Source organism: Gymnoscopelus braueri (assembly GCF_963280865.1).
Source record: "Gymnoscopelus braueri genome assembly, chromosome: 22".
In the NCBI taxonomy this organism is placed as follows: Eukaryota; Metazoa; Chordata; class Actinopteri; order Myctophiformes; family Myctophidae; genus Gymnoscopelus; species Gymnoscopelus braueri.
In genome coordinates, this window is record NC_137624.1 from 4,659,935 (window position 1) to 4,679,149 (window position 19,215).

General features: G+C 43.5%; 1 protein-coding gene across 1 annotated transcript in view; it reads left to right on the forward strand.

Annotated features, from left to right (window-relative positions):
• Nucleotides 1-1,647: 1,647 nt before the first annotated feature.
• LOC308078311 (extracellular calcium-sensing receptor-like) overlaps nucleotides 1,648-19,215 on the forward strand; it is a gene marked incomplete at both ends in the record, with an annotated part of 41,368 nt that continues 23,800 nt past the window's right edge. Inside the window, 5 exons of the mRNA XM_080419429.1 lie at nucleotides 1,648-1,855; nucleotides 6,576-6,677; nucleotides 8,716-8,889; nucleotides 9,019-9,152; nucleotides 9,292-9,416. Coding sequence (XP_080275555.1) covers nucleotides 1,648-1,855; nucleotides 6,576-6,677; nucleotides 8,716-8,889; nucleotides 9,019-9,152; nucleotides 9,292-9,416 — 743 coding nt within the window. The remainder of the gene's footprint in view (nucleotides 1,856-6,575; nucleotides 6,678-8,715; nucleotides 8,890-9,018; nucleotides 9,153-9,291; nucleotides 9,417-19,215) is intronic.

Here is a 19,215-nt window from a genome sequence, read left to right on the forward strand (position 1 = left end):
AAAAGTGAAAATGAATGTCATAGAACCTTTAAGAAGATTTTGGTATACTCCAATGTTTTCTTAGCTGTGATCTGTTCTTCGGTAAGAACAGAATCTACACACACTGAACAGCACTCTTAGGGTGGCCTTTGAGTTCTTAAGTGTGACGTGTTCATGCAAAAATAAATTGGCGGCTGATCAGATTGTAGATCTGTTATGTTGTATATTGTTGAGATTTTAACCAGTTTCATCATCTTTTGAGTTATTGATCTATTGTTCTTTTCCCCATTTCATTGGTTGTTTTATTATCATCTACATAGGATTTATCTTAATATACACTTTATTTTGATATAAACGGAAGTCCTTTTCCAAATGATTTCAACTCATATATTTCCAATCAATCTCTAACCAGAATCCATGCATCATACTGTGTCCAAGATTCTTACGTAGCCTTTTTCATGGTTGTGTTGAGGTGCGAATTAATCCCTTAATTTGCGCAATTCCTTAATTTTTGGTGAAAATTCACATTTAGATTTTTCATAAAATATGTTTAATATTTTCATAATTATTATTAATATTTCCCATAATAAATACGCCATGTCCACTACAACTGTATCTGTGTCATCAACAACTCCCTACGCTTCTTAACTAGTTCTCGGTGTCTACATGTAAAGTATCATTCATGGAAATCCCTCCAGAGTGGAAAACATACCATATTTACAGTACATTTAATGTTCTAAAACCTGAGAGAAAATGAAAGAAGCAATAGTCATCTTTCAGTCTGTCCTGTTGATACAGTAGCTGTGAATTCACACAGGTCATTGCTGAGAAGTGTGAATCGATTTAACCGATTCAAAGAAACCATTGATAATTTTATTTTAAAATGATCAATGCAATTAATAAAATTGCCGATCTACTAGCTCACAACGTGTTACATTGAGACGCGTTGTGAGCTTGTAGATTGGCTATTTTCACAATTTAGCATGACACTGTTTAACAGGATGCTGCATAGAGGATGCTGCTATACTGTATTAACTCATTGGCTGCCAATAACGCGATTTCTCGTAATTTTTCTCCAAGGCTCAGACCGCCAATGGCAAGATTCTCGTCATGTGGTGTTTTCAGTGGTTTACGATAGAAGGCGCTCTTCCGCAGCCTGTGCATTATTATGATGATGATGATGATGATGATGATGAAGAGTACACGCAGAGATCACATGATCACAACAAAATGAATCTGGTTTCGTTTAGTATTATAGGATTTATAGAAGTAAAACATTCTCTGCTTTCTGTAGCTTTTTGGCAAAAACAAGCCACATTCAACTGCCCATAAGTATAGAATGCATTATCCCGACTGCACGCTTTTTTCGAAATCGCTGGCAAGGGCAGTTATAGACAATGTTTTAACTGAAGAGTTAAAAACATTGTGCACTCCAATAATCACCAAGAACATAATCAATAGTTCCAGCCCTAGTGGGCATTTCCTGTTACATTTGCTCACATTGTGACATTTTCGCAGTTATGTCTAACCTTCTTAAAGCAGTTAAAGGTTGGCCGCGGTGCATTACCACATTTCAGTTACTTCACTATTCTGTCAAAGACTTTCCTCTTTTGTGACTTCTGTTTTCCAACAAGTTGTACAACATGTGCAGTTTGAATGTGAACTACAATGTCTGAGGACGTGTATGTCAACGCCAGGCCAGACCTGACCAAGAAGGTCAGATATGGCCAAGGAGAGAGACAGATGGAGATGGAGGCGAGAGGAGAGAGAGAAGACAGAGGAGAGAGGGAGGAGAGGATTGTAGACATCTATGAATCTGGCCCCAGGACACAGCAGGATGCTTCACAGAACAATACAGCACAAGAGCAGGATGGAGGTAAAACAAATACTACAATGATTGACTAACACAGTGATTCTCAACCTTTTTAATTTCAAGGACCCCATATTTATATGCGTTAGATCACAGGCCCCCCTTTTTCATTTATATTTTACATATCTGGGACCCCTATGTACACTGTAAAATCCTTGGTGTCAATTTCAACTCTGAGCGCTTTTGGGTGAAAATCTCCGGGTTTGTTACCTTTTTTTCTTTTTTTTTTACTTTAATGCGATTAATTTGGTTAATTTTGTACAAAAAATGTACTCCATGAAGTGAAGATGTCGGAGGTTTTTTCTTTTTCTTTTTTCGTGATGAGTTTGTGATGGGGGCTTGTCATTTTCCCTGGGTGCTTTAGCCCCGAGGCACCCACAGTATCGGCGCCCTTGACTCTGTTCCGTTCCCTTTTGGGACCCCTGGCAGTACCCAAACCCCACGTTGAGAACCTGTGAACTAACGTCCATGTTACAGTGGTGTAGTGGTGTGTGGAGAAATGGGTAAACTCGAAACAAGGTGGTCTGCATACAGGAACTGCGCCCTGTGTAAAGCATTCTCAGAAACAGTGACTTGAATTCTGAAAGCAGCCAAAAAAAAATATCGGCAGACCATCTTAACTTCATAGCTGGCAGAAAATGTTCTATTTTTAAATTATGTATTATTCTATTTCATATATTGATGCTTTTAAAATTCCAGTTAGGCAGTAGTAGGCCTACTATTAAAAACGTTTCCACTCAAATACTAATTATATTCCATAGTCTTATAACTCACACCCTCTCATGTTCCATTGCTTAAACAGACCATTACATCATAGATGTTGACACATTAATTGAAGAACTGACAGGTTCAGTTTCAAGCCAATCTACATTCATGATGTCATTGTGTCATTTAAGAACATACATTACATGTTATCTGTCATAAAGCCAGAAGGAGCGAGTGCATTCTCCGGCAGCGGCAACAGCCGCGGAACTTCCGCGGAACTGCCGGTGGAGGAGCGGCAGCTCCCGGCAGTGACTGCCGGCGGTGGAGCAGCAGCTGCCGGCGGAGCAGCGGAACTGCCGCGGAAACTGCCGGTGGAGGAGCGGCAGCAGCGGAACTGCCGCTCCTCCACGGCAGTCAACTTATTTTTTCCGCCGATAAAGTATAGTTTTGGACCATGACGGAGGCGCGCCGAATCAGCAGACCTTGAGGCCAAGGAGTCGCGCCCGAGCGCCTCCAGGCAGGGGGAGAAGATGACAGCCTTCACGTGGCCTTCCCTGTGAGTAGTGAGAAATGGTGAGAGACCAACTCACAAAACTAATGTCGCCAAAGAATCATCGAGCTGGCAGACCAAGGTACAAGCCAAGGCCAAGACCAAGGCAGAGAACATCCTCTTTCGGACAGGCAGACACCCCCACTGTCGAAAACCAAGGTCAGTCGGTGCTCCAACTCAATGTCGAGGGCCTGACCATCGCCAAACTCGAAGTCATCAGACATCTCGCCGATGCCAACAAAGTGGCAGCTGTTCTCCTTCAAGAGACACACTGGGTTTCAGACGACAACCTCAAGCTGCCTGGGTTCCTCCTTGCTGGATCCATCCGCAGCAAGAAGCATGGAATAGCAACCTTTGTCAGGGAAGGACTGAGCTGGTCAGCCACCAGTCAATCCCCACCTGGCTGCAACATGGAGTGGCTGGTCACCAAAATCCAAGAAACATCTGTTGTGAATGTATACAAGCCCCCACCAACAGCGCTTACTATAACATCACTTCCATCTGTGACAGCTCCTGCCATCTATGCTGGTGACTTCAATTGCCAACATACGGACTGGGGTTACAACAACACATCACAAGATGGTGAGGTACTGAGTGAGTGGGCTTCTAACACTGAAGCACTGCTGCTATTCGACCCAAAAGAGCCCCCGAGCTTCTTCTCTGCACGCTGGAACTCGTACACCAATCCAGACCTTGCCTTTGCTGTATGTCGTAATAACGACCTGAAACCGGAGAGACATGTCCTGGACAGGTTCCCTCGGTCACACCATCGACCATCAGTCATCAAAGTACCATCACTGGTACAGCCAGTAGCTGGCAAACCGGTCAGGAGATGGAACTTCAGGAAAGCGAACTGGCAGATGTTTATGGCTGAAACGGAGAGAAGAACTGCTGGTCTCCCGGACCCAGAAGCAGCCGATGTTGATGCTGCATACACCGCCTACTGTGAAGTCCTCCTAAGGGCAGCAAAGCACAACATCCCACGTGGATTCAATAAGAACTATATCCCTGGCTGGGACGAGGAGTGCAGCTACCTGCTGCGTCAACACCAGCAGGCGAGCTCCAGGGGAGAAATGGACGCAACAGCAACAACTCTACTGCAGAAGCTGGACAACACCCGAAGGGCTAGGTGGACTGAAGTAGTGGAATCTATCGACTTCACCCACTCCAGCCGGAAGGCATGGCAGACAATCAACCTGCTCTCAGGGAGAAAAACAACACCCCGTAGGTGTCCAGTGTCAGCCGACGCCATTGCTTCCCAGCTCCTAAAAAATGGCCGCTTCCCTGAGGCAGACAAACACTTCACTCGTCTGACATCGTGTGAGGTGTCATCTCTCTCCAGGGCAGCCAACGTGGATGCTAACCTTTCGGGAGACTTCACGACAGCGGAACTAAGGGCAGCAATGAAAAAACTGAAGCCGGGCAAGTCACCAGGTCGAGACAATATCCATCCAGAGTTTGTCATACACCAAAGTGAAAGAACATCCCACTGGCTTTGCTCGTTCTTCTCATCGTGCTTCCGGAGGTCCAAGATTCCAAAGACCTGGCGCCGTGCCTCCGTCATAGCCTTGCCAAAGCCAAACAAACCCCCCGAAGACCCGAAGTCCTATAGGCCCATCTCTCTGCTCTGCGTCCCATATAAGATCCTGGAGAGGCTTATACACAGCCGTATCGAGCCAGTGGTGGACCCACAACTCCCCCCGGAACAAGCCGGCTTTCGCAGAGGCAGGTCAACAGTGGACCAGGTTACGCTACTCACTCAGGACATAGAGGACAGCTTTCAGGACAATGAGAAAGCCGGAGTTGTATTCCTGGACCTGACAGCCGCCTACGACACCGTGTGGCACCGTGGACTACATCTGAAACTGCTGAGGACAATCCCGGACCGGCATATGGTGAGGTTCATCATGGAGATGATATCCAACCGGAGCTTCATCCTACAGACCAGCGATGGCCAGATCAGTAGGCTCAGAAGGCTGAGGAACGGCGTCCCGCAAGGCTCCGTCCTCTCACCAATGTTGTTTAACATCTACATTCATGACCTGCCAGATACAACATCCACTAAGTACGGCTATGCGGACGACCTGGCTATCATGCTTCGACGTCCAACATGGAAGGCAATGGAAGATGGCCTCAACCGAGACATGGGCATCCTGGCAAACTACCTCCAGAAGTGGCATCTTCAGCTCAGCATGGGCAAAACAGTGTCTGCAGCTTACCACCTCTACAACCGGGAAGCAAGAAGGGAACTGGATGTGCATGTTGGCAACCACCGCCTGGAGTTCCAGCAAGCCCCCAAGTACCTCGGCGTATGCTTGGACCGAACACTCTCCTACAAGCAACATTTGGATGAAGTGAAGGCCAAAACAACAGCAAGGGTCTCGCTCATTCGACGCCTAGCAGGTTCAACTTGGGGAGCTTCCCCCCAGACCCTACGCATATCTACGCAAGCCCTGGTCCTGCCCGTAGCAGAATACTGCGCCCCTGTCTGGAGCAGAAGCCCCCACGTCAACAAGGTTGACACTGTCATCAACAGCGCTCTCCGGACAGTAACTGGTTGTCTGAAACCCACCCCTGTGTCCTACCTGCCAGTCCTAGCTGGAATCGCCCCAGCCAGTCTCCGACGGGATGCGGCTACCCTCGCCCTGGCAAGAAAGGCCCAGAAATACGACTGGCACATCCTGCACAAAGCCACAACAACACCGGCACCATCAGGCAGGCTCAAGTCTCGCCATCCCTACAACAAGGCAGCACAAGAGATGCTACAGTCTATCCCTGAGGACTTGTCCAGAGACGCCTGGCTGGCAGCATCGTGGAAACGGTCATGGGAGACAGCTGGGCCCTCCCGTATCCAGCGATACATCCAGGACCCAGGAGGAGGTGTAAAAGGAGAAGACATGCCACGCCATCTATGGACCTCGCTGAACCGTCTGCGCACTGGAGTCGGGCGCTTCAAATCTTCTATGAAGAAGTGGGGCCTAACGGACAGTGCGGCATGCGAGTGTGGCGAGCCTGAACAGACTGCCGAGCACATTATCACCGGCTGCCCCCTATACAGCCCACCCTCAGAAGCTGGTCTTTTCGACTTAGGACCAGAGACGAGGGCGTGGCTGCAGGACACTGAGTTGGTCATCTGATGATATACGAAAGAAGAAGAAGAAGCCTCCAGGCGCGAGTGCCCGCGACGACCGGCCGATGGTCTGCTATTCGACTAAGCGCCGTCCGAGTTATGTACCGATAGGCACAGAATCGTAAATAATATGGGTGGGGACTGCGTTACACAAACGCAGCACACTCCCAAAGCTGACGCCGCCGGCAGCTCCGCGGAGCTGCCGTGACAGCAGCCGCTGCCGGAAAATGCACTCGCTGTCCCAACTTGTTGAAATATGTCACTTATTTTACATTTCTTATTTTGTAACGTAAGTCTTTAAACCCACAAATAACCTCATAGGTTTGTCGTATGTGTTTCAGACTGTGAAGAGTCAAAGAAGGATGGTTTCAGAGCTGTTGCAGTGTGTGTGGGGCTGCTGTGTCTTCTCCTGTTGGCTGGTATCATTGTCCTGCTCATACTCTGTGAGTATAATTCTATAAACACTGTCTGTACATCTTATATTTGAGTCAGAAATACTGTCGATGGATGTTGACTGAAATACTTCAGGCTCTATTTTAGGGCTGCATCCCTTGATCGGACGAATCAATTTAATAGAGCACCGAAGTCTGACGTAATTTACACATCCTAGGTTTGTCTACCTCGTTCGCGGTTTTCCACCCCCATTCTGAATCCCCATAGACATATTTAATATCGCGTCAAATAAGAACTGTGTTCCAAAAATAAACAAATGATCCTGGCGGTTTGATTCATATGGATATGAAGCATCAACTGACGGTGAGAAATCGCTAATGTTACTTCCGCCGAATTAGTAAAATTTTCGCCAGAAACAGACTGTATCAAATATAAGTGACTGACTATCATAAACGATACAGAACCTCCTCCCTGACAATATCGCCAGGACAGTTTGTCTGTCTCCATAGCTAAATTACTTTACGAACCTGGGGATGAACGAGTGACGTCAGGACTTCTGTACTCTATAGATAATACAAATAATCAATAACCTATAATACAATTATTGATTAATAATCAATCCCTATTTTGGGTATGTCATTCTAGGTTTTAAAAAAAAGTAAAAATAGTTGATCTACAAGCTGACAATGTGTGTGTGTGATGCATTGTGAGCTTGCACATGTACATTTCACAATTTTAGCATGACACCATTATGCACCAAATAGGAAATCACACAAACCCACTTAACATAAGTTATGCTTGTGTTTTTCACTTTTATATTATGCCCTCAAGATGGAAAAGCGTATTTTTGCCTGTTTTTAATGCATTCTAACCCACACCAAAAGACTGTTATCATTATCTGTCCATATATGTTTCTTTTTAATAAAAGGCATGCTGAATTATTACACATGCGGTTTCTGCAGCAGTCATTTTGTGGATGTGCGCCCATGTAGTTTATTTGATGAATACAAATTGGACTTTACAGTGACAAACACTTAGCAGGATTAACTGCATTTATTTTCTATTTTCAATATAATTTCATATGGTGGTTTCACATTGCGTAAATGACCATTATGCCCTTACACGGAGCACAGTGCTCTGCTCTTAAAGTTAATGAACAGCAATAATTTGATTGGTCATGAATGAATCCAGCCTCAACACAACTACTGATAATATTGAGCCTAATCCATCCCACCTCATCCCTTCATTGTCTCTTCCATTTTAGTCATTATGCCAACTGCCAATTCTCCCTTGTTACTGTAGTCCCTTGTCACTGACCCCTACTGGTTCGTTCGTTAAGGAGTGTGTAAACGAGCATGTGTCCCTGATACGTGACGTTGACAGTCCGCTTCATTCTAACCTGACAATGAGGAGTTTCACTGGGAACACTTTATGTACGCATGCAGAGGAACATGCTATTCTTCTCGGTTCCACATCCCACTGAACAGGCGCCCTGACCAACCTGTAGGAGTTGCTATAGCAGTGACAGAGATCACTCAGCACAAAGCTCAGAGACCTTGAGCTGGATACTAGACTTCCTGACGAACCGCCGCCAGGTGGTGAGAATGGGCAACATCTCATCTTACTCCCCTCACCCTTAACCATAGGAGCCCCCCAGGGATGCGTGCTCATCATCAAGTATGCTGACGGCATGACAGTGATAGGCCGGGTCAGATCACTGACACTCTGATGCCAGGAGAACAACCACACTCTCAATGTCAACCAGACCAAGGAGCTGATCGTGCACTCCAGGAAGGAGAGGAGAGAGCACGCTTCTATCTTCATCGATGGTGTTGCAATGGAAAGTTCAAGTTCCTCAGCGTACACATCGATAAGGACCTCAAGTGGGCCACACGTCACGCACGTGGTGAAAAAGGCTTAGCAGCAATTACACTGGATCCTTCGTCTAAAGAAGTTCAGAGTGGCCCCCCCATCCTCAGCTTGTTTTACAACAGCTCCATTGAATGCGGCCAGTCAAATTAAGATGATTTACTATCAGAACAAAGTTCTATGTAAAGCTCATCAGTTTGTTGATTCTCCTTCTTGCAGATTTTGACCTGGCTGAACAGAAAGACCAGTGCAAGACCAGTTTTGAAGACTTACAGACAGGATGTAACAACGTAACTGAACAGAAAGACCAGTGGAAGGCCAGTTTCGATGAGTTAGAGAACAGATACAACAAACTAATTGAAAGAGATGACATCAAGAAAATTCTTCTTTGTGGTCAGTGAGACAGCACAGTTTCTCTTCATTGTTATATCATGTTGTTCATCATTTGTCATAATTTGTCAAATGAAAAATAAAATGAAAAAAATAACAAGTGACTAACATTAATAGTATTTTTGTTGTTAGAATCATATGGATTTACATTTGCTGGTGGTCTGTGTTATTACATCTCTACTGAGAAGAAAAACTGGGATGAGAGCAGACAATACTGTAGAGACAACCAGTCAGACCTGATGATCATAAAGAGCAAAGACAAACAGGTATCGTTTGTGTGCAAACATGCGTGTGAGGGTGCAAATACTGTATGTGCAGGCAATAACCTGTTCCATTTTGTTGAGACATGCACATGCATCTAATTGTACACTTTGTACTTCAGTAACCAACATCTTTTCTGTCCAGGACTTTGTTGTCAGAGTTGTTGACAGAGACCTTGGCAGAAACAAGCTAGTGTGGCTGGGTTTGATGGACAAAGAGATCGAAGGAATGTTCAAGTGGGTGGATGGAACCCCACTGACCACACCAACGTAAGACTTTACCTTCATTCTTCTCTTTTCTCATTTCAACAAACATTGTATGTACATTTCCCATATTACAGTACCTCTTCATTACATTTTTCAAAAATGGTGATAATACTCTAAAACTTAAAACTACTACAATGCCATGTAGACAATTATACTTGTCATTATTTCACTATCCAACATCTAAAGTCTCAAGTCTAGTATGTGATTTGAGGTCATGATTAAAAACATATGGTCTTATAGGTACTGTATTGTCATGACTAAAATGTTCATACTTCTACAGGTTTTGGTACATTGGTCAGCCTGATAACATAGATAAACAAGGCAGAGAAGAAGACTGTGTTGAGTATTTTAGTGGGAATCAGCCTACCAGAGGATGGAACGATAGATCATGTTCTCGAAGCAACCATTGGATTTGTGAAAGAGCCAACTAATGAGGCGCAGTTTACGGAGCTAGTTCAGGCCAGGCAACTCAAGGGATTGGGCTAACCGATCAGGTGACTAAGTCACATGCACTCTTCTCCTGGTCGGTGGGTTATAAGTAATGCTCCGCCTACCTGCTCAGTCTGGTTGCGCTCTTCTGCTGCTCTGACGTGCAACGCTGCTGCTGCTCTGCTGCCGAGATCCTGACGGATCTGCTGCCCTTGCTTGCCTACGTATGCTGCTGACACACTGTCTTGCTGAGCCGACGTGTGTCGTTACTGCTGCTGCTGCTGCTGCTGCTATTGCTGAGATCTGCTACTGCTGCTCGCTGCTTACCTGCTGCTGCCCATGAAAGTCATCCCACCCGCCTCCCCGGCATCCACCTGTAGGCTTTGTTTCTAGATCCCCATGGGGGTCTTTATTCATTCCCTGTAAATGCTATTTGGCATGTAACATTTATTAAAATGTTATTCTTACAGGGAGTGAATGGATTCAGAGGCCTGACGCCAAACTATGCTTCCTTATGCTTTCTATATCCATGCTCAAGCTTGCTCAATAAATATATATTCTAATCCAATCCAAGAGTTGTCTGACTGAACTGAAATCCTCATTTTTTGTTATGTGGTGTGTTGGTAGAACTACATGATGGTGTTTACATGCAATAGTTTATGTTTGCTTTGGTTTATCTGACTTGTAATTCTAATATGTACTGTAAACATTGCATAACAATTTATATTTCATTATTTAGGTAAAGAGCAGCCTGTAGAATGTGAACAACATGAACCTAACAGCCATCTGTTCCATTGTAATACCATGTTAATATAGATCAATGAAGTGTGGTGCATTCTGTGTCTTGTAAAGCCTGGTTTCTATTCGTAATAAAACAGTGCGGATACGGCCTACTGTATCTGGTCATTTGCAACACACTGTGTGTGTGTGTGTGTGTGTGTGTGTGTGTGTGTGTGTGTGTGTGTGTGTGTGTGTGTGTGTGTGTGTGTGTGTGTGTGTGTGTGTGTGTGTGTGTGTGTGTGTGTGTGTGTGTGTGTGTGTGTGTGTGTGTGTGTGTGCAAATTAGATTATGAGGTTTACCGTATGACAGATTGCATTAGCTCTTGTGTAGTGAATCCTTATGCTGACTATTGATGTTAGGACATACAGTCATATAAATAGCCTATAAATAGCTAGCAGAATGCAGAATGCTTCTTGTCTCACAGAATGAGTCGATACACCGCCTCAACTCATGAGTGCACTTATGACACATCACCCACACACAGCAATGGCCTCTGCAGACATTTACTCATAAATACGTTAACACACAGTGGCTGCCTTTCACTGTAGATGATGCAATGACTGAACTGATATATCTGTCAACAACCAGCAATGAATATATCTGCGACTGGCTCTAATCCACACCCAGCTTCAAACTAAAATTTGGAAATCTGTGGGAGTCAGAACTCCCACATGATATTAGGTGGGAACTGGCAGCCATGACCAACAGCATGGTTGATAAACCACAGATTATGCTCTGTAACCAATAATAAGAATGCTTCTTGTTTGGGACCTGCTCCAAATTATTGACTTTTCATTGCTTGTAATCAATAACAACAACACCACGATTAGAACTTGAAGTTCCACTTTATAACTGAAGCTATCGTTTGCCACTGTCGTCGCTGTCTCCACTGTCGCCACTGTTTGCCACTTGCTTTCTCAGGGTGGGACAATGTCGGGTCTTTGCTCTATATGTTAAGTGCGTTGAGACAACTTGTTAAAATCGAATTGAATTGAAAATTGTTTAACAATAAATAATTACTGGCATATTTTAACGCTCAACAATTATTCTGTTTTTCTCTCTCCCTGGGAAGTAGCCTAATATTCACAACTGTCTTATTAAGCTGTCTCTAATTTAGCATTCAATAAGTTTAAATTATAAGCAACATAATAAGAATACAAAAAACATACATTTTCACAGCAGAAACCTAGCCTAATTTTTAAATAGGGCGAGGGGGTGGTAAGGGACCTGGAAATTAGATAGGGGGCACTGGCCCAAAAGTGGTTGAGAACCACTGCTCTATATTGCAGAGCTTTGACTTTTTCACACACACAAAAATGGTTTTGTTTTAACCAGAATATGTCACTTACTGTACATGTGACAGATAAATGTCACATCCATGTACAGTATTTTATGTGAAAAAGAAGAAAGGCGTGCACGTCCAAACCCTGGATTGGGCAGGGTGTGCTGTGCGGAAATATAATAATACCATAGAAAATGAACAGAGCTGGAGCGCAGCCAGTGTGTGGCTGTGCACACGTTTTCTATAGATTTTAAATTAATCATCAAAGTGAAGGGGGGGGGGGACAGAGTTCGAGGGGAAAGAAACGGAAGAGCTTGTTTAAGACAAAGAGCAGGTCGTTCAGGAAGGGAGGCAGGTTGTGGGCGGTTTATTGTGACAGCGGTAACTCTGCAGACCACAGTGTTTCATCAGCAGGTTGTGTTTAAGCCGTGTGTTGCCACAGGGCTCTGCTCCTTTCAACTGCTCTTTGTCTGACAGTGAGGTTTATTAGTCCTGAGATGTGTACAGATATGATGACCACACGTCACTCATGGCAAACTGTCAACGCGTCACTGAGGCCTCCAGGCTGTCTCAACGTCTCTGCCAGGAAGACACGCACGCACGCACGCACGCACGCACGCACGCACGCACACACACACACACACACGCACACGCACAGCTGAACGCTCTATCACAGTGTTTCCCAAACACTGGGTAAGGAGGACCCATGTTTGTGGGTTGTGAGCAAATACTCAATTTTGTTTATCTCTGCTGTCCGGCAGGAACCAGCTAACTCCAAAATGTTCATTTTTCAGGAAATGAAAAAAAAAAAGTGGAGTTAGGAGGTTCTGTTCATCATTGATAAGAACAGCTGAATGGACCTCCAAGCTCACAATGAGGTTGGAGGTCAAAAGGGGGTGGAGCCTGGAGTCAGCAAAACCAGCTAACTCCACCCCTCTTCTTTGCTGAGTTAGCTGGTTTAGCAGAAAGTTTGAGGATCCAATAAAGTTTGCTGGTTTTGTCAGAAGCACTTTTTAATACTTTTCATAAGTTCAATATTTGTTTAACACACAGACATAGATGTGTTCGGTAATTTTTTTGTTTCATCACTTCCAACTCTTGAACTGAACATGTATTTTCTGTTTACTAAAGACCTGGAGACAGCTGCTGCTGAACACTCTGTAACGAGGATTAGTATCAGAATTTAAAGCTATATGTAACACTTATTTAAACAGAATATATCAGTCACAGCACCTTTAAGTAAAAGTAGCCATACCACATGGGGGAAAAAAGTACAATTAACAATTTAGGCATTTAGGAGACGCTCTTAAAGGAGATATCCGGCCATTTTAAGTGTTATCTCTGATGTGTCGCTAATCACTCACCAACATTGAAAGGGACGTTGAGTTATTCCAGAGAGTCCCCTGTCGTCCAGTCTGGCGACCCCCTCCGTTGGCATAATGGGATGACGCTGGTTGCTTGTTTCTCTCACAGAACCTGGCGTCTGTGAGAGAAACAAGCAACCAGCGTCATCTCGTTCTGCACGAACGGTAGCTCGTGTGCGACATTCAGCACATGTTTGAGTATCATGAGACTCCACGATGAGTGGTAGTAGAAAAAAAAAAAAGTTTTCATCGGTTATAACAGACGATTTTCACTCCCATTATGCCAACGGAGGGGGTCGCCAGATTGGACGACAGGGGACTCTCTGGAATAACTCAACGTCCCTTTCAATGTTGGTGAGTGATTAGCGACACATCAAAGATAACACTTAAAATGGCCGGATCTCTCCTTTAACCAGAGCGACTTACAATAAGCAAGGTAAACTCATACAGTACATCAAATGTATCTGGCAATGCACAGTCATCTGGCAATATGCTCTCACAATGCTATTATACTTCAAACACCAGCTGTAATAATTTGTGTTTTTTGGCAGTGTAAAAAGTTTATATTCACTATCAACAGTCTGTCAAATTATTAACACAATAAGAAGATGGAGGGAAAATAAATCACCCACAAAGAATGCCATGTGTGTGTGTGTGTGTGTGTGTGTGTGTGTGTGTGTGTGTGTGAGAGAGAGAGAGAGAGAGAGAGAGAGAGAGAGAGAGAGAGAGAGAGAGAGAGAGAGAGAGAGAGAGAGAGAGAGAGAGAGACAGTTGAAGGTCTATCTTTCATTTCCACATCTGGTGTTGATATTACAGGTAATTAGTCATGCTTGGGGAGAGGGGGGTAAATCTATCATCTGATGAAGATAAACCATTTGAGAAATGAAAGGATATGTGATACACACGCACACCCCCACCCCCCCCCCCCCCCACACACACACACACACACACACACACACACACACACACACACACACACACACACATATGCACGCACACACACACATAACTGACTCCTCAATAAATCACACATTCAAAACAGACACCACTGTGATGAGAGCTATAGGTGCACGAGAAGATTGGCCTTCGCACGCACGTGTGTGTCTGCACACACACACACACACACACACACACACACACACACACACACACACACACACACACACACACACACACACACACACACACACACACACACACACACACACACACACACACACACACACACACACACTCACACACACTCACACACACACACAAACCAAAACTTTTTGGGTTTCCCACAATAATCCACAACAAGTTCTTTAGGAGCCTGTTAGCATCATTGTTGAAAATGTGCTTTAGCAATTATTCATATTGTTTATCATTCCAACAAAGATGCTCCGTGGAGGAATCACTTAACTATGAGTGACATCATTTCCTCTCTAGACATTTTAAAACAGAGGAAGATGATGGAGGACAAGAAGATGATACAATGACAATAATAAGATGATAGAATGAGACATAAAAGGCTTAAAGAATGTACACTGTTGTAAAACCACTGTACAATCATTTGTATCATTGCTGTCATACAGTAACTATTTATCTCCATGTTTCAAGCAAGAATAGCTGAAATGCATGCAGCGCATTGTGAATTTTGAAAACGTTTGAAACATTTAAAATGTAAAAGTTTGGCCTAAAATGACATGCCAAAAATAGGGGGGTTTTAAGTAAGTCTCTGGCTTTTATAAATATTGAACCAATGAAGACTAGTTTTAACAAGAACTTGTGACTAAATAACTACATTGGATCCATTGGAACACAGGTTCCTTTGCCTCTTAAATGAGTGGGACGGAGACGCAGGTTCAAATCCTGGCTAGTACATAAAAGTTACGGATTGCAGCTTTAACATTGTGGGTTTAACCCACAATGTTATAGTAGCAACATTATTATTTGTAATTTATTTGAATATATATATATATATATTTTTATCTTCAGAAAACTTTAATCTTTAATCTAAAGATTTAGAAGGCGTTTTTAGAATCGGCCTCAGGTCTAAATGGGTTAAAACAGTGGTTCTCAAAAGTGGCAGATCTACAAGCTCACAGCGCGTCACTCCGTGTCGTGCTGCGAGCTTGTACATCTGCTATGATTTTTTTAACACAAATCGTCTCTTCTGGGGGTCCCTGGCACAGAACATTTTCAGATGGAGGGTGTGCAGCCAAATATATATCAATGTGGGGGTCCATGGCACAAAAGAAGTGTGAGAACTACTGATTTAGAAGGTATGTGTAGAGTCGGCCTCAGGTCTTAATGGGTTAACACAACTGGGCCCAAGGGCTGTTGTTGTGAAGGTGTTATTTGGTACGAACAGTACCGTACGTATCAACGCTGACCATGGCCTTCATGGTCTTGGTAAAAAAAAACGCTCTGTTTCCATGAGCTCTGTTGACATGGCATCTGAGCAGGAAACCGTAAATCACAGATAAAACAACAGGCTGGAAGCTGTAAATTACACGTTACAAAGAACACGCTGAGAGCTCAGGAGCGGCGCTTGTGCCATCGCGCCGTCCCTCATCGATGCTCTTCAAAGCCTGCGCAGACAGGAAGCAGTCGATGCCATTTCCTGTCCGTCCCGGCGGAGGCGGTAAAAATGAGGTGCGAAGGAAAATGTTAAATATTTTTTCATGTTTGGATACGTTCTGCCTCCCAAGGACGTGTGGGTCCTCTGTGGTTCTGTTCATGGCTTATCTTTCCAAAGTGTTGAAAAGACATGACAATGACACAGGAATCACATTCAGTATGAACGCCATCTCCGACCTTCATGAAGCTGTTGTCGTGGAAACACCGATGATTGGTTTGTTGGTGTTATGGATCGCTTTGTGAGAGATGAACAATGGAACACACGTGGTTCACGGCACGCGTCCCTTATGTCTACATGTATAAGTGTACTGTACTGCATAGTTACCAGATGCAAGCACATACAATACGTCCAGATGCGTACTGTATACGTTAGTGCAGTGGTTCCCAAACCTTTTAGCTTGAGACCCAGAAGAGATCGAGATTTGTTGTCTCACCGGGACCCAAATATACAAAAAACACATTATGAATTAGCAACTTTTTTTTTAATGAAATTTTAAAATGTAAAGTGAAAATAGCCAATCTACAAGCTCACAATGTGTCGCATTGCGAAACGTGGTGAGCTTTTAGATCTGTATTAGATCTATTTTCACTATGAAATTCTTTTGAAAAAAATATGTAGTCGCTTTTTTTTCCTGAACCTTTTTTAAATAAAAATAAATAAATAAATAGATGAATAAATAAAATACATTGTAGGGGCTCAGGGCTCTACTAGTGCATTTTCTGTTATTACATTAAATATCTTCGCTGAAAATAGCCGATCTACAAGCTCACAACAACGCATCAGCTATTTTCGGCGAGTTTCCCCCAGATGCTGTGGTTTAAGTGATTAAGGCTCAATAAGGAAAAAACCTTATAGCTTGCCGCGTCCATCTGTCACTCAGCCGATGTGACCAGGGTTGCATTGCTCATGGGACGGCCTTGCACGCCGTGCATGAACCTATTTGACCAGGAGCACGCGCAGGCACACGCATAGATTTAAAACTACTTTAAATTCACACCTCAACAAAGTTTACAAAGGCTCCCGAATCACACCAGATGGATTAACATAGGAATGAGCCTAGATGCATATCAATTGTCTATTGTGTGACCTGTAGTGTAGGTGTTAAGCGGCGTGCGCGTCACGTCATTAAAATAGAGTGCATCCACGTTCCAATTCAGCATTGCAACACTGGATGTGACACACCACACCATGGTGACGTCTCGGCCGACACAGGAGTCGAACACCAACCATCTGACAGTTGGCGTCACCTGTCAGTGTCACCAAAGGGCTTCAATGTGACCGACTCTCTATAAATCATCCTGTCCGTCTCACCACGGGCTACGGGACCGCCCGGCAATAGATGGCACTTCTGAAACCCACTTTAAAAAACCTCGGTGTCATTCTCTTTCTTTCGTTCCCCGCAACAATTCACGCCCCCTTCATTCTCTTTGTCTACCTTCTTCTCTCTCTCCCCTCCTCCCGTCTTTATTTTATTTATTTTTTACAAATCTCTTTGATACATTTTAAGCAGACAGAAAAGACAGCAGGTAGCCAAAACCAGTACAACAAAAAGGTCTGCAATTTTCGGACCCAAACAACGTAAGTGACAACAAGTAAAGAATAAACAAAAGACAAAATAAATAAACAATATTAACCCAAGACAAAAAACTAAAGAGATCAAATCTCACGCACTCTCACATTCAACCCGCAGGACAAGGAAGGAGGGGAGGAAAAACACTGTGGCGGGTGGGGGGGGGACTATTCTGTGCGCCATTTTGCTTAAAGGAGTAGTTCACCCAAGAAATTGCTTATTTTCTATCAATTATCAATTAGTTTTTGTCGCATTCCTAAGCCAATCATTTGATGACTGATGGTCTCTCTGGTAGGAGACTCAAAGGAGACGGATACATTAGCATCTTTCTGCCGGTCATCAAATTATTGGCTCAGGAATGCGACAAAAACAACAAATAAATCTCCATGGATTAAATGGGGTGTGTAATTGATAGAAAATAAGTAATTTTTTGGGTGAACTACTCCTTTAATTTACGCTTCGTCGCGGCAATATAGTACTGCAATATAGTACAAAATTGTACTTAAGTACAGTACTCAAGTAAAAGTACTTAGTTACTTTCCACCACTGCATACGACTGGGTCTAAACGGGGCCTCTTTCTCTGCCTCTGTCCTTTCCCTCTGTAACCTCCCCCAGTTCCCACAGTCTCTCTCCTCCATAAATCCTGTGGACAGTGGCTCGTTAAGGGAGAGTTAATTGATGATGCTGCAGCAGCAGCAGCACTTTAATAAGACAATAAATGACGATGTACAGTGCGCAGGACCTGGTGTTACTGCTGTGTCAGTGCGGTGCTAATGACCCTTCGGCTGCCAAGGCTAATTAATTTAGACAGATATTAATAATTATGCACTAAAAAGCATTGTTGGAGGTGGGGAGGGGGTAAGCAATGGAGGAATGCTAATAATGTCTTGCAATAAAATAATATGCATACTGGATACACATATACTTACATATGATATAATAATATTACAATAACATTTCTTGTTCAATAATGAATTGTCTGCCATTGGTATATACTACATTACATTACATTACATTACGGTCATTTAGCAGACGCTTTTATCCAAAGCGACTTACAATAAGTGCATTCAACATAGGTAGACAAGAAAACTACTAATCACGGGAAGTCTTAAGTGCATTCTCTTCTAAAACAAGTAACTAAGAGTATGCCTAGCGCTAAGGTAACAGTGCAATATATCAGCTGGCTACTTTCTTAAACAGATGAGACAAATAGGAAAATCAAATGAGAAGGAGCTAAAACCAATAAGTGTATCAAAATAAACAAGATCCAATAAAACAAGAGCTCGTACAAATAATTGACAACAAGTAGGCAAGGCTAAGTGGAATGAATTAATTAATTAATTAATTAATTAATTAATTAATTAATTAATTAATGCATTCATTCATTCATTCATTAATCAATGAATGAATGTGTATCCAATGATAGGAATGATGTTCCAGTTCCAACTTTGACTGCTCACTTCTTTGTTTCATTACTTCCAATTGAACTTGTTTATCCTGTATTCTGTAGGAGTTCCCTCTCCTAATAAAATCAGTATACCAGCGTGACAATGTATTTTCTGTTTAAAGAGCTGGATTGAGACGGGGGGCGACCCCTGTTACTGAACAAACAATGAGTACTATCAGAATAGAGCTAATTTAACACTTATTTTAACAAAAATGCGTGCGTGCGTGCGTGCGTGCGTGCGTGCGTGCGTGCGTGCGTGCGTGCGTGCGTGTGCGTGTGCGTGTGCGTGTGCGTGTGCGTGTGTG